This window comes from Neopsephotus bourkii, unplaced genomic scaffold (assembly GCF_033783945.1).
Source record: "Neopsephotus bourkii isolate Nb327-2 ecotype Australia unplaced genomic scaffold, CSIRO-AGI_Nbou_v1 NB_196, whole genome shotgun sequence".
Classification (NCBI taxonomy): Eukaryota; Metazoa; Chordata; class Aves; order Psittaciformes; family Psittacidae; genus Neopsephotus; species Neopsephotus bourkii.
Genome location: NW_026900709.1, coordinates 1,278,570 through 1,295,539, shown reverse-complemented (window position 1 = coordinate 1,295,539; position 16,970 = coordinate 1,278,570). Strand labels below are relative to the sequence as shown.

At 40.7% G+C, this 16,970-nt stretch overlaps 1 protein-coding gene across 2 annotated transcripts in view; it reads right to left on the bottom strand.

The window, feature by feature from the left end:
* GLS (glutaminase) overlaps window positions 1-16,504 on the bottom strand; it is a 67,154-nt gene extending 50,650 nt beyond the window's left edge. For both annotated transcript variants that reach the window (XM_061376562.1, XM_061376568.1), the window contains exons 1-4: window positions 16,106-16,504; window positions 7,802-7,898; window positions 7,197-7,318; window positions 591-720 (exon numbers count right to left, since the gene is read on the bottom strand). In XM_061376562.1, coding sequence (XP_061232546.1) covers window positions 591-720; window positions 7,197-7,318; window positions 7,802-7,898; window positions 16,106-16,455 — 699 coding nt within the window. In that variant the 5' untranslated portion in view covers window positions 16,456-16,504. The remainder of the gene's footprint in view (window positions 1-590; window positions 721-7,196; window positions 7,319-7,801; window positions 7,899-16,105) is intronic.
* Window positions 16,505-16,970: the final 466 nt, after the last annotated feature.

The following is a 16,970-nucleotide window of genomic DNA, read 5'->3' as shown; positions in this document are numbered from 1 at the left end:
TTATTATACTCATAATATATTGTATAGAGCATTATCAAACCATTTTTTTCAAAGTGTAAACTTCAGCACATTCTGCAAGAAATCCCTTCTGTGTTACAGCATGTTCACCTTTTCAAAGCACATAAAACTTTAGCATATGACAAAGTTCAAGGGTATTCAATTTATTTATTAGAAATAAACACTAGAGTAAATTTTAATTATGAACACAGGTACGGTGTTGGCAATTATTTGACACACAACCTAGCCAGTTGTGCAGGGTAGCATGATTTTTTTTTCTTACATACTGCTTAGTCTGGCAAATTGTACAGCAGTTTTATAATTTATGTATAGTTTATGTAAAATAAAGAACAATGCTATTTTCTCATTCTGACCTCAAAACTGTAAAGACTGTTAGAGGTAAGAAGCTGTATTTCTAACACAGTTTAGAAGTTGCAGACATAACTGAACTTCCAGAACTATTTAAGCAAGTTATCAATTTAACATTTTGCTAAAACATTAAGAAAAACCTGTCCACTTCAACAATGAAGAATGTATTTGGTTAATATTAAGAAATCTACAGAAGTCTGAAGTTGAATTTACAAAGAGGTTACCTTTCCTCCAGATTGCTTTTTAGCACTTTCATAGAGCTCATCAATATGTGATGTAAACGACATAAAATCTGGAATGACAAATTTCCTCCTGAAAGCTTGAGTAAGCAACACAATATTACTTTGTACACACCTGCAAGAAGTTAAAAGTTTATTAGTATTTTTGACAAAGTACTGCCAAAAAGCCTAGTTAAGTAGCAATTACATGATATTTAAATAAGGACCATCAGTCCCTTGAAGTTATATGCCCACAAGAACACGTCTTTTCTACTACGCAAATTTGTTTTTACATTATTTACAAATGTTTCGTTGCCTTCATTCTTATGCCTTTTTACTTAAAGCTCTTCTTTGAAGTTTGTGAGGCTGTCCTGCTAGACACTATCAATTTGCCTTCAATTAGCATCTAAATTTCCATAAGGGATCTAACCAACCACTTTCTTAAGATCAAGACATGAAGGTCCTCTAACCCAGCTCTTGTCCAAGTAAGCACCAATTTCAGAGTCAGGTCAAACTTCCAAGGTTCAGGGTTGTTGGTCTGTCTCACTTCCAACTAGTTTCACCACGAATGGAGTGAGAACCCTGCCAACAAACCAAACTGGAACAAGGTTCCATGCTAGTACGAGCGAAACCTGTGGAGTTACTCAACATTTTCTAAACTAAGCAAAAGTTAACAGTGAGCAATACTACAAGTCTCTTGCTTCAAACTACCACCAGCTAAGGCATCTTTGCTGCTTTTTAGCCCAGAACACAGTTACATTATCACCCACACCCTCCAAACATCAGTTCATCTGGTACATTTAAAAAACTGAAGAAGTAAAAAGGAAAGGACTTATCGAGAAGAAACAGATGAAAGGGAGGACAGAAACACAAGCTCAGGCATGCTGCTGGAAGTGGTGTGGCCATGAGTGGGGGCTGAGCAGGAGGAGGGGTGGGAATTGGAAGCCGTTATCACAACAGTTAAAATATGACCTGATAAAGGGTATTAACAGCCCCATCCCAGTGCAAGGAAGAGAAAGGGAGGTTTAACTCCAAACAGTTAACACATTCATACTCTGCTTTCTGGCAGTAATAACAAAAGAAACAAAACTGTTAATACAGACAAATGGAAAATTAAGAACAACGAAATAATACACTAATTTTTAGGGAAATATTTCCACTTGGAATAAATACTTCCAATAATTTATTACTAAAAGTTATTGCCAGTTCAAAACTAAGATGCATGAAGACCAATGAACAGACAGAATGACCTTCCCTTTGAATCCCCTCTCTTTTTTTTAAACCTTCAGGGTGAAATCCTTCAAAGGACTTGGGAGACTTTATCCCAAATTCAACTAACAGGAATTTCAAGAGCGAACAAGAAACATTAGAGAATCTTCTATTTCCATCTTCAGAATCGCTCTGTAATATACTTGTTAGTCTGTTTTAACACTGCAGTTGAGTTGGTTTTGTTGCAATTTGTTATGCTTATGCACTCCTTTTTTATTTATCTTGCAAAAAATCCTGTTAATTTTTGTTCCCAGCAGCCACCAACTACAGTTACTTACTCCAGGTGCAACAACCATTTTTCAACAGTAATTAGTAACACTTAAGGCACCTACATGTGCAGAAGGAGTAACAACGTAACATGCTCTATGTTTAAAATTCAGATGCAGTCCTACATTGTCTGTACCACCCCAACAGCATTAAGCACTCTCCTTGGGTCAGCTAGGCCTATTAGAACAACTTGGTAAAAAGCACGGAAAAGAATGCAGCATGCACTGAAATACAACCCTCTGAAACCACATTACATTTTTGAAACAGGAAGGGCTTTTATGCCTGTACTAACTTACAGCAAGTCTAGGATGCTCACTTCCTAGAGACTGAAAATCACTGCAGAAACTGCTATGTTGGTTAAGGACACTACCCATTTTTGCAAGCAGCTGTTGTTCCCAGGCTTCAGCCAAGGTCGGTGCCTGGGTGTTTATCCTAGACATTTATCCTTAACCCAGGCAAATTATATGAACTCACAGACTAAACCAAACACAGGAGTTTAACTAATCTAGATGAGTATTCAGAACTACTACTGCATGGACAAAATAAGAGGTCCTAGAAAACTCTAATTAACAGGGAAGTAACACTTTCAGTCAACACAACACTAGCCTTGACAACCTCTAATATTCTGCAACTGACATATCCACCCCACCAGAGTTTCCAACCAGTTTATGTTCCAGGTAACCCTTCAGAGATTAATGGTCTCAGGCTGAGGGCAAGTGCAGCAGCAGGTAAAGATCAGGAAGGAATTTAAATAAATATATATACTGATAAATAAAAACCTTTCTACAATCAAATTCGACAAACAGCTTAGACCTTATCTCCCACATACTTTAGCAGTGTTCAAGATTGGTAGACTAAAAACCTTCCAACCTCAAATTCTTCCATTTCCCCAAGCTTTATGATCTCACCCTAAAATATAAAAGCTGCCCTGTCAAATCCCAATCCAAGCATTTCTTTCTCTATTTGAAAACAGGTCTTCCAAACTTGCTTTATGAGGATTCCAATATACTTGCTTTATGAGGATGAGAGTCTTACCATCTGTAACAACTTTCATCAACTTGCATAACATGAATGTAAATTTAAGTTTTGGTTGGGTTGTCTGATGTTTGGTTTGGGGTTGGTTTTTTTTTTAAATTGAATCTTCGGGCTTTAGCGTAACAATAGAATCATTTTGTTTCCTTTATCATACAACTTGTTATGTTTACTATTCTTTTTCAAGTTCTGTCTCACACTGCTGATTATTGCTTCCCTACACAAGTAAATACTTGCTAAAATAAGAACAAAGCACAACAGCCTGCACTCCCACCAGTTCTGAAGAACTGTTCAGCTACCTATATAACTGAATGGAAACCTTTTCTCCTGTTCTAAGAGCTACAGTATAAGCATTATGGAAAGGAATGTAAAACTTTATTTCCAACTAGCGAGATTAGGTCTGTAGAAGTGTAAATATATCTACTAAACATTTCAGAAAGAAAAGTGATGTCATTTTGACAAATGAAGTATTAGTATTACAGCAGAAGTCCTCTGCATCTTCTGTCAAAACTTTTCTAGCTGCTCAAAGAGGATGAAAACATTTATTAATAATCTGGGTTAAGCACAACTAAAATTAAGGTTTTCCTCAGGACTTGCTAGGTAGCAGCACAGCACCTCAGCAACAAATAGATAACCATGTCTGAGATCCAGCAACAGATTGTCTAGCTTAGAACATAAAACATACCCAGATTGCTGCTTCCTACCCACAGATCATAGGAAATTTGGCTAGCAAGTCCACAGCTCCAGGTCAATAAAGCAGGACAGGCATCACCTTGTGACAAAGCCTAAGCCTACAAAGCCAAGTAAATCAATATGAAAAAGAATCAGGTTTAAACCTGAGTTGTAACTGTTACTCAGTAGCTTTCATACCACCCAAGTGTAAGCCATTTTCAAAATAACACCTTTCTGATTGCCTCACACCTTCTTCTCACCCTAATATTGCCAGATAAGAAATACAGCTTTTTGCAAGTCTTCTCTTTTTTCGGTTAGATTTCTGAAGATTAGTGTGTATGATCTTTCATATTTGTAGAGCTGTGTAAGTTTCATATAACAATAGTTAGAGTGCTACTACTACATAAGTAGTACCGTAAGGTACCAAAAAAAGAGAAAACAATTCACAGAGCAGACTAACCAGCCTGCTCTTCTGCTCTCAGTGAACATGCTGCTCTCAAGTGAGGTATCACTCATTCTACAAAGACCATGTTATGTTAAGTAGATGCAACATGAACAGCTAAACCACTCTGTCCAAAATGTGCACCACTGAACCCTTCAACTCCAGAAGCTCTGGAGATAAAAGATTAAAATGCCAAGTTGTTGTCCCTGTAACTGGGATTATTTTTTTTTTTCCCCAAAAGTTTTATTTCGGTGGAGAGCACTGTAAAGCCAAAAATCTCCAAAATAAAGCAATTTTAGCCAAATTGGAGCCTAATGTTTAGAATCGCTAAAAAGATCTTGAAACTTCTGTTAGAGGCACAGATGCATGAGGTAACATATTTTACAGGTAATTTCTAATGGACTTCATCAGTTCAGTCAAGCTTATGCTAACACTATTCCACATCATTTATTCTTGATGCTTTACATGATCTAGCTGATGGGGGCCTGAATTAATAACCAAATGTTAAACCTATGTTATTCTTCTGATTATCTTCAATCTCTTTAGTTAACAATAAGTATTTGTCTAAAAGTGTTGCTGGTGCTTAATGTAAACTTGTGTAAGAAAGGAAAGAACATCAGATAAGGGGAGCTGGTGGTCAAAGTTTCCACTTGCAACACCACACACCTGGTGAAGACCCGGCTGAGACTGGAACTATGGTTTGAACCGAAGCCTGGGGACTAGTAAGCATGTGTACAAGATGAAGGTGAAAAGTTCAAGAATGAGGAAGACTCGTTTACTTCATCTCAAGACCCCTACCCACAACCACCAGAAGGTGCTGTGCAGGCGTGAAGGAAGCTTTAGCTTATTGTAATATAAAGCAGGAATAGGATATGAATATGTATAGGCGTGTTATTGCATATGTAACACTTTAGAGAATAAACGTAGAGGGAAGAATGACGCTGGGGGGCGCATGCCTTTGGAGGAACTATCCCCCATGCGCCTCAGCTGAATAAAGCATACCTACTTTAATGAGTTGTGGAGTCAATCTGAGTATCATAGCAACTCTGGATTCAAATTCAGCAGAACTATACCACTGACTTTTGAGTTTAGGGAACTGAAGCTTCAAAGTCCTGAGGTAAGTACAACCAAGTAGATACATTATTGTATTTCACTCCTTAAGTACTTGGAGAAGAATAAAAACCACGGAAACCTTGCACAAGTCTCTACATAGCAAATGCAGTGTGCCTGGGAAGAACATAAAACTGAAGTTGGGGGAGGGATAATTTATAAAAAAGGTTAACACCTGCTGCTGTGCAGGAAAATCTGCTATGTGGAAAGAGATTCGCTTCTCCACCCTCTGTATGTCTTTGCTCAAAACTCTTCCTACACAAGAAGCAACCCATGTAAGAGTTCTAAAAATTGTCATAGTAACAAGCACTCCTCTAACAAAGGGATTCAAATCCTAGAGCCGTGACATAAAAATACACTAATCTTGCTAAATTCCAATCACGTGTCTTTTGTTTTAATGTAGAGCCTTTGCCTAAAACATAATCCACAGTTTACTACTACAAACAAGCCTTCTAGTATAAGCATAATGCATAATAGCAAATGCATTTTCTTTCCAGTCCTACCACAAACCCAGGAAGGTGTCTGACTGTAACAAATTAGAGTTTTTACTGCACTGACAAATAACCACTGAAGACCTGGTCTTGGACTTAAATACAGGAATACAGTTAGTCTATGATGTACCTTTAAGAAGTATCCTAAATTCGATTAAGGAGTTGACTGGTTTGTTATCCTGTCACACAATTTTTTCTCAATGTACTTCCAAAAATGTTTATATATATATATATATACCCACATGACATATATACTTTATATTTAAATAAATGATGTAAATATATAAGTATATGCCATATACGATATACTTTATATACTTAATAAACGTATATACACTAATATATACATATAATACATACACACAATTTGTACATAAACACTTTTTTATACACATACTTATTTCAACTTGTAAGAGAAAACAGCATTCATTTACAAATTCAAAACAATTATATAGAGCAGCAAAAATGTACCATTTTGAGAAAAGTATACTTTTCACAAAAGAAGCAAGTTTTAGATATTATGTCATTTACCCTGGAATAAAGATATTTATTCAAAAACACTCTACAAATTTAATGTCAAGATTTAACAGCCTCTATACTTCCAATCTTTCAGCCCATAGAAACTGTAGGCAGGGGAGCAAAGGAGTGTGCTTGGAAGGAACTGAAGACAACCTGAACAGTGCTTATATTGTTCAGCTAACTAACCACAGACTTCTCTTAAAAAAAAAAAAAAAAAAGCACCACTAAAATATGGCACATAAATCTTTTCCAAAACAAACCAGAACAGTCACTACAGTCCTAACTGCTCTCATCTCTACATATCCTAAAATCTAATGTCACTCTATTTTTCATATACTCACTTTTAGAATTAACTATGGGAGTACAGATATATACTCTGTGTATACATACAGATACAGTATATGCATATACTATATCTGTACTCCCTATGTCTCACTATACAGAAGCAGCACCCTGAACTCCAGATTAAAAACTGGTGAGGCAGTGAGAGAGAAGTTTTATGTACTCATACTAAATACTCCCTGCTGCCTCAATCAATTCATTTGGCATCTGACCCAGAGTTGAAGGATGGGGTCAGATACGCATGCAAACAACACTGATACATTAAACTCTTGGGGAGATCGCACAGTCCATCTGCTCCATGAAACCAGATAACAAACTCATATGAAAATAGCATCAGTAGGAGTGTGCATTTGACTCCTCTTCTAGTTATGCATAGATTTATATACGCCTCTCCCAATAGAGCAGTCAGTAACACACAGACAACACTCATCCAGAATTATACTATTACATTATCGACAGAAAGTTTACTTTTTAAAAAGGTCTTTGTCCAGCATAACACCATCTGAAGTTGTTTGAAGGGTCAATCTTAACATATCCATGCATTCTTTCAATCGGGGATCAGATGTACGCAATCCTGTAGATTTGAGTGCCTATTACAATAAAACAATAATTACTAAAATGAGAATATAAGTTTTTACTATCAAGTTCTCTATTGCTCAGCCTCATTCATCAAGATGAGAGCCATCTGATACTGCGCTCTAAACACAGAGACATTTTGACAGTTTTTTGATCCTTTCACCATTTCCTTTTGCCATTTTGGCTGCATCTTATGTAAAAGGATTAATCATTGAAATCCACAGTGGCCAAACTGCATTTTACACGTGTGCAAACACTACCGAATCCAGCCAGAAGCACAGATGCTTCAAAGCATACTCTTTTGCACAGCAAAGTAGTAACAACAGAAGTACACTCGTTCTCTTAAATACAGAAACAGGGGGTGGGGAAAAATTAGCTACATTCCTTGCTGCAGCTATCCATGTATAATAAATTCTTTGCTTTGTATCCTTGCATTTAGAATGTTAAAAAAACCTTGCAGTAGGCTTTCATATAGCACTCCAGAAGGGGAAACTTACAGTTATGAATTTATGAACTGGTATTTTTTCTTGTCCTTCTGCAATAGTATAGAAAAGTAGATCTTCTAAGCTAGGAAGGAGCCCTTGCTTCACTTTACTGGAAAAAAAAAAAAGAAGAAAAAAAAAAAAGACAAATTAGTGCATATTTGTATTTATACAAATTTTTGCATTATTTACAAGGAAGAAGCACATTTACACTACCAATACAGCTGCTACCACTAATTTCAACACGCACTTATTAGTGAACACAAAGCTTAATTCAGCTTTAAACAGGAAAACAACAGTAATATTACACGTAGCATACATATCCTTTACAGGGGCAAGCATTCTTAACTGCAACGTAGTCATATTTTTACTAACATGGATTTATTGCTCAGATACTATTTAGATTTTTTTTTAGCAGATTCATCACTTTTCTTTCTTCTTGATGTCACCAAGGACAGACGTGTATCTCACACAGAGGATAAAGTATTTATAAGACTCAAAGGCCTACATGCCTCATAATAAAGCTGTAAGAGCAGATTGACCCAGTGATTCTATAAGCAAGAGGTGATAAATGCATATTATTTTCACCAAACTAGTCCTGCTTTTAGGAACTCCTAATAGGAGTCCTAAAGCCCTTCTAGAAGCTTATGTCAGCTACATCAGTTACAGTGAAAGCAAGTAAAGCTACCTGCATAATGCAGTAACCTGAACCAGCTCAGGCAGCAGCAGTAACTCACATCATGCATATTTATCAAGGTTAACATGCAGTGTAGATACATCTTCAATGGTCACTATGTTTATCGAAGGAAATACACTGGCTTTCCAAATATTCTATGTGTTAGCATTTTACTCCAAAATACTCTTACTGTATGTCTCTTTGTCATAACTTACATCTCCATTTTAACTGAAATGTGAAGGAAACCTACCAGATTAAGCATCAAGATTCCTTTCAAGAAAGAAACCTTTTAATACTGACAGCCTTCCCTCAAAGCCTTTGGATGCTCTCTATTCGTTTAACCTTGGAGTCTTCCCTTCCCTTGATACTCCAAAGCACCCTGTAGCAGGCAGGAGCACAAGACAGCACTCACTTGTTCACACCTCCCCTGTTAAATACAGCATCATAGCACAGACTTCCAAAATGTACACTTCCAAACTGCTAGGGGCAATGACAGCAAAGGGCTTCAGAGCAACTATTTTAGTCCTTTGAAGTGATTAGATTTGTTTCCAGACAAAGTCAGTTTAGAGAAAGCCAGTGTTCCAATGTTTCACAAACAAAAAATAAACAAAACCAAAACAGTTCTCTAGTAAACACAGCAGTAAACTAACTGAAAAGCAGAATATGCAGTCCTACGTTATTTTAGCTAACAGTTCTAAAGTTCAATCTTATAATCTAGTAACACTGGCAATAGTTTGTTACTATAGTATATATGCTTTGTTATTTAAATAATATATAAAATATTTAAATGAATAAATTTTCTATTTACATAAATTTAGTACCCATTACTATAAATAAAAATATATAAAGAATTAAGTAACATTTATTGCCCCAAACTAGAATGTTCAGTGGCAATGTATCTATTTTTATACACACATGAATATGCATACAAAAAGCAGGTCTAAAGTTTTCACAAGACTAGTAAATCTTTGAAGAGCAGTACCCAGCGTTAAAACTACAAAAATAAAAAACTATAACTAAGCACAGATCCTAGGTAAACCAGTGGAATCTCACAGACTGACATTTAATCCTCCTTCCCCACCCAAAACTAGCTTATTCTATCTCAACAACAGGCCACATTTATGATTGGTTTTGATAAAATCTGATTACATCCAAGTGCCTTTTTAAATTTAAGACGAACTAGACTGAACTTGCCTCCCTCCTTTCCTCATAACTAGCAGTGAAAACCAGTTAGTAAAAATCTCCCTTCTCATTTTCCAATTTATTTAAAACACTGTACTTACATACTATGAACAGAAGACAGCTTTGTAAACCAACAGAACTTTCCTTGTCTTCCAGTCTGGTTTTTTTTGGTTTTTTTTTTTTTAATGATGCTAGCTGACTAATGCACAGACAGGCTGGCAATTCAAGCAAGACAAATAACTTGCAACTACCTCAAGCAAATCACTGAACAACCTTTTTCCTAAAGCAAATTCAGGCCTTCCACGAAGCACACTGCACTTTCAATCTTTTGAGAACAGTACATCCAGTCAAGCCAGCAGAACCAGAACTACCAACATACCAATTATCATTTCAGCCCCTACCTGCAGCCTAACTCTGCAGCTATGGACTTTTTTACAGCTATTCTGAGTTAACAGCATACACCCCTACACACCGCATTTAACAAAGTTACCCAAAATGTTGACATTTTATGTTTTAAGGAATGCCTCTGCTACAAGACTTGTTACTGGATTGCTGAAGGTCTGACAGAGAAAACTTTCATATTTCACCTTGACAAGACAATCCGGGGAACACATTGAGTAATTTTAACTGACAACCTACTTAATTACAAGTTCCTGAGCGATTACTCAGAATGTAACAGCTGTTCCAAATGTGGAGTTTTTATCTGGGAGGGTGTGGAACAAAAAATTTCAGACATTTCACCAAGATTTTTACCTGCTTCTTCATGAGATTTTAATCTATTAAAAATATATTTGCACCTTTTGCAGCATAAATTATCTCTTGACACTGTTTCTGTATCTTTCACATCTGCTGCTTTCAATATTGAGTCAGTCAGCCTAATTAAACAATGGATATGCACTGGCTGGCAAAGCAAAGAGGATGGCATTCAATATATTTACAGAAAATTGCTCTTTGTCAAATAGTCCATCTTTTGATAAAGTTTATCAGTTAAATAGAGGTGGAAAGGCTTGCTCTGCAGTTTATCAGGTCAGTGATGTCAGTAACTAATGTTTGCCTAACCTAAAAGCTATGTTTTGGCACCACGAGCACACTTAGCATGACAGGGCTGTTCAACAGATGTTCTTCAAGTCAGGGAACTTGCAATTTCCACCGCTGAATTAAAGTGGAAAAAAATCCAGTCTATGTCACTCCATGAATTATGACTTCTGATACTTATTTCCCTTCTTAAAATAATAATAATAATTAATCACCAGACTATTACACAACCAGACTTCTTCAGTGGTAATCCAAGCTGTGGACTAGAATTCTGGCAGATGCTCCACATTGCTTTTTGAATACATATATATACATATATATAGAGAGAGAGCAGGAATTCCAAGCACAGGGACTTTGCAATTTGTATTGTTCCCTCCTTCACCTCCTCCTTTTGCATCAGTACAATACTTCCACCAGATTACACGGAGGATTTCATTTTTACAAAAACTGAATTAGAATCACTACAATATAAGAGATTAAATTCCCACCTTGTACTTGAAGATGCAACTGCTAAAATGCAGAACATGATTTATGGAACAACAAAACATATAAGGATATGATACTGCTAATAATAGTTTCAGGTTCATTATTAAGGCACCAGTCATGAAAATATGAGGTCACAACTGTCCCCAACAACAGTCCCTCACGGGTCCATACTGGGACCAGTACTGTTTAGTATCTTTATCAGTGCCATGACAGTGGGATTTCAGTGCCACCCTCAGCAAGTCTGCAGCTGACACCAAGCTGAGCAATGCAGCTGACACACCTGAAGAAAGGGGTGCCATCCAGAGGGACCTAGACAAGCTCATAAAATCAGCACGCATGAAGCTCATAAGACTCAACAAGGCCAAGTGCAAGGTACTGAACCTGGGTCAGCACAACCCCCTGTATCAATACAGGCTGGGGGATGAAGGGATTGAGAGCAGCCCTGCTGAGGATGACTTGGGATATCAGCTGATGAAAAGCTGAACATGAGCCAGCAAAGCGCACTCACAGACCAGGAGGCCAATTGTATCCTGGGCTGCATTGAAAGAAGTGTGATCAGCAGGTTGAAGGAGGAGATCCTGCCCCTCTACCCCGCTCTTGTGAGACCCCACCTGGAAAACTGCCTTCAGGTCTGGGAGCCCCAGCATAAAAAGGACATGGGCCTGTTGGAGTGAGTCCAGAGGAGGGCCACAAAGGTGATCAGAGGGGTGAAGCACCTCTCCTATGGAGAAAGGCTGAGAGAGCTGGAATTGTTCAGCCTGGAGTACCTTATTGCAGCCTTTCAGTACTTAACAGCAGCCTACAGGAAAGATGGGGACAAAATCTTTAGCAGGGCCTGTTGTGATAGGACAAAGGTAATGGTTTTAAACTAAAAGAGGGCAGAAATATACTAGATATATGGAAGAAATATTTTACTATGAGGGTGGTGAAATACTGGAATAGGTTGCTCAGAGAGATAGTAGATGCCCCATCCCTGGAAACATTCAAGGTCAGGTTGCACAGGGCTTTGAGCAACCTGACCTAGTCCAAGGTGTCCGTGCTCACTGGAGGAGGCGTGGATGAGACGACCTTTAAAAGGTCCCTTCCAATTCAAACTATCCTATGATTCTACAAAAGCTGCAATGGCTGCAACCCGCAGCTGTTAGTCACTATCTAAAACAGGTATCTTAAAGACGTTGTCACCATACTACAGACAACCATCTCCAACTAAGAGATACACACACCCAAGTCACTAAAAAACTGTCTTCTGGCCACTTGCATAATTAGCCACTGATCCCATTAACACTGGTGGATAACCATTTATTTACTTGAGAACTTACCGAGATTCAGACAAAACTACGTATTTATAAACCTAAACCAAAGACAGGCATGCTTTAGTAGATGTCAAAGTGTTTACAGTAAAAACAAGAACTGTTGCTTCAAAACCTTAGCCTCTAAGGAAGTTATGAAAGGTGTACTGGAAGCGCAGCTTCTTGCGAGTGTGGCAGCCACACTGACAGGAGTAACAGTGAGATGAACTGCTGCCTATACAGTTCCTATACAACTGGTTCCTTTACAGTTGAATCTGGCTTGGATGCAAAAGCAAAATTAACTTTAAAAGACATCTCCAAAATTCACCTCTGTCCTTAAAAAGGAGTGCTACCACTTCCTTGCCATTCTAAGGAAAGAGAAATAAAAAACCCCAACCCAAACCCAGACCAACACACTTCCATCAAGCATTTGCTATATTCCACATACTACTACTCACCAGTATTGCAATTTAGCTACACTTTAAAAATCAGGGTTGCTCACACTTTGCTCCTCTCTTTCACCCTCATAAGGCCTTTAAAATTTAGAAACAGCTTATGCTTAGATAAACTATGTTTGATCCTACTACTGTCCAGTATAAGATGCAAGAACAATGCATACTTACAATGAAAGTAAAAGTGAACAATACACAGTTATATCAAAAGTAAAAGTAAACAGTAATAAATATTATACAAGTTTATCATTTAGGACTGTACCGTGTTATTCTGTTGTAATTATTTAGGCATGGACATATAGAAATGATTGCATTTTAATCCACAGCCTTCACTAATCAAAATTACCATTGTGTGACCAGTCCCAGTTTAAGCTCAAATATTTTTCCTTTCCAAAAGGAAAGGAAATTTCTAGTTTCAGGTGGATGCACAGGGTGAAGACTGGATAGCAGGGATTAGGAGGTGATGGAAAATATTAAGGGAAAAAAAAAATACATGGAAGGATCTGGTTATGCAATGGGATACTAGTTATTTCATCAGCCACAGGCCTCATCATTTATTCTCTCTATGAGGAGTTAAACTGTTCTACATTTCTGTATACTTTTTGCACAAAACATTTTAGGTTTTCACTTGTAACTCCCACTCTCTGTAAATGAGGACTCTCAGGCAAGCAAAGCAAGAAAATCTTAGTGCTGTCTTTTGACACTGTAGGTTATTCCAGTATCCTAGAACAACAACCTTACATGCAAATAGGAGGGAAAAAAAAAAAAGTAAACCCCCAAAACAAACAAAACAAGGAAAGCCTAAAAAGGACTATTGTCTTCCCAGTTGGGCCCACAAACCATCTGCCAAACAGAGCTCAAATGTTATATACTTCTGGATTGCAAAGCGCTGGAATCAGCAGAACACAGACTGCTCTGACTTAGCTCAGTTGTCAGTTTAGAACTTTTCTTCCAAACCCTGTCTTAATACAGAAGTGATGATCACATGCAATGTACCATTTACAAATGCTTAAGGAAGATTTTCATAATTCTGCATCAAGGAAAGTAAGAAGGAAGGTATCCAGCAGCCTGGCTAACACGTCACCAGGAATTCCTGCAGAGCTGGAACTGAAAAGAAACTGTTTCCAGTTTTTTACTTGTTCATAACTACATGCTACGTGTCATATTTCCTTGTTCATTTTGCAGTAAGGCTCAAAGAATGAGCATTTGACTTTCAAATACATCCTTTTGTCAAAAGCCAAAAATGACTTAAAGTGTGTAACTGGTTGTGACTACATAGCTTTACCAGACATACTAGAAATGACATGATTTCCCTAACTGATGCTAGCCGTAGGAAGCTGTTATGAAAGCTCAGGTTAAGATCATGTTACCCCTTTAATATATTACCTTTTCAGCATTCTCAGAACCCCATCATATTTGGCACACTTGTTTTTAATGGTACTTTCTGTATTTCTTATTGAAAACATAAGTACAACCTTTATAAACCACACCTACTTCAGACACAGCTGAGTAATTTTTGTTTCAAAACGTTACATATAGAGCTAAATCAAAGACTTCAGATATGATGAACAATTTTATAACTAAAATAATCGTAATAATACACATATAATTGTGTATTATATTGTACATAGTTATGTAACCCGACTTGCACGTATTTTTGAAAGGATTTTGACAGCAGCAATTTTAAGCGATACCTTTAAAGAAGACTATATCCCACTGAAACAAAAGGCTTGAACAAAGCTGAGCAGCTAAGACACTTACTGAAGAGAAGAACAAGAAGAGAGCTTCTTTTCCTGACTGCATGCCATGCTGAAGTAGAAGTTCACGCTAAAAGAAAACCAACCCAAAACCACAACTCAAAAGCAGAACTATTGAGCTAAGGGCTGCAGCCTTCCTAGCTGGCTTTGTGGAAGACTTCCTCTTAGCATCAGGGTAACAGAGACTTCGTCCACTGTTAGAACAAGGTATTCCTTTACTGGCCTTATTTCCTCTGTCTTTTGATTTTTATATCTAGGCAATAAGCATAGCAAAGCCTGGGAAAGTGACTTCAGTTTAGACTTCAATTAGGCTGCCCCAAAAGCAGCACAAATAAGACACGCAGGCTGCCTACAGGAAAGCCAACGGGCAAGCTCTGAACACACACAAAGGAGATGCGTCTTCATGGGGACTGCAGTTAATCTGTCAAACTTCATGTAAATGGTTATCAGCTACTAAGTGTATCCAGGTTCAAACAAGCAATGGACAAACTGTCAGACGGGGAGGTGAGAAATGAACAAGGCTTCTTCAAGAGCTGCATGATGCTGAGGACTACCAGAGCAGAATGCTAGAGAGCCATCAGTCCATTTACCTTGTCTTTATACTCTCTCCGTGTTTTCAGCCACTGGTCATCACAAACTGGAGCTGATACACCTGTCCCTGACCAATTCTGTGAAGAGTATTTCACGTTCCTAACGAAGGAATATTAGCTTCACAAATACATACAATCTTATTCTATGACATGCATGTACCTTTGTCACGTAGGGACGTATAAGTACCTCTTGGCACAGGGTCGCATTCTGTAGCGCCTATTAACATTTGTGGCATTACCCATCCCCAGCTGCACTAGGTGCAGACATGAAGACAGCGCTGCTAAACTTCCCGGGCAGAACTACACACCATGTATACCGCCTTTAATAATTAACGTGAGATGACACAGCTTTCACTTCCATAGGAAAACACCTTTTATGCAAGTAGCAGCGCTAGAAAAAGCCACACTAACACACGCTGGCTCCGAGCTCTGAAACAAGACACGGGCACGGCCGTATGCGGAAGGGACGCCGAGCCCGGTGGAAGCTCAAGGCGCGGCAGGACGCGAGCAGCGGCAAGGGCAGCGCCGAGAGGCACACACGTTCCTCAAGGCCACGCGTCTGCTCGTGCTTCCTCCCCACTCCGAGCCCGCCCTCTGTGCCTCGCGGGACCCCACCGGGCCGGACAGGCCCGCACCGCGCCCCATGAGCTGCCCACCGACCCCAGCCAGCAGCGGCAGGGCCGCGGGAGAGGCGATGCCTGCGCCCTCGCACCTGACGGGACAGCGGCCCCCGCGCCCCGCCCGGCCCCCTCCCGCAAGCACCACGCGTGCGACTGGAAGGCGGCGCTCACATGGCGCCTCCGCATCCCGCCGCCCGGCCCGGCCCGGCCCCGCCGCCCCCCTCGCACTCACTTCTCTCCCCCGCCGCCGCCTCCGGCCAGCTCCTTGCCGCCGCCGTGGTTATTGTTGTGGCCGCTGTCGGCGGGGGGCTCGCCGGGGGTCGGCGACGGCTCCTGCGCTCCCTTTCCCGGCTCCTCCAAGGCTCCCTCCGAGCGAGTGCACAAACCCCTAGCCGAAGGCGGCGGCAGCAGTAGCCCCGGGCCGCCACGGCGGGAGACGGGCGGGCTCGCTCCAAAGGCAGCCAGCGGCGACGGGCGGCCCCTGGTGCCGGCACCGGTACCCGAGCCGCTGCCGGCAGCCGGCCCCGGCGGCCCGAGCAGCAGCAGCTCCCGCAGCAGCGCAGATCGCCACAGCCGCATCATGCTGCGCCACTTCCCTCCGCCGAGTGCTCCGAAGCGCCGGCCTGCGGCGCCTCTCGCACCCCACCGCTCCCGCCCCCCCGCTCATCCCATTGGCGGCGACCGCGTAACTGTCAGGCATGCTGCGCGCTCATTGGCAGGCAGGGATGCCACTCCAGCCGAGGCCCCGCCCCCCGGCGCAGGACGAGCCTCCCGCGGGCAGTCTAGGTCCCGACGCGCGAGGCCGGCGGCGCAGCGTGGGGGGTTGGGAGGAGGCGGGAGAGGCGCGCGGGGGCCCGCGGGCAGGCAAGGACGAGGGGGGGCTGGTGCAGCCGGCGGGGGGGAACAGCGCCCCCTAGCGGGCGGTCCCGCCGAGGGGAGCGGCGGGGCGTAGCGGGCTCCGCATCGCGGTCACCGCACCCTGCTCCACCGCCTCCATTTTTTACCGGCCCCGGCTCCTGAGAGAGTGGGAAGTTTGAGTACCCGCCACCCCTGGCAAGCGCGGGAGGGCCCAGGCTGCGGCCCAGCGGCGGCGGGGA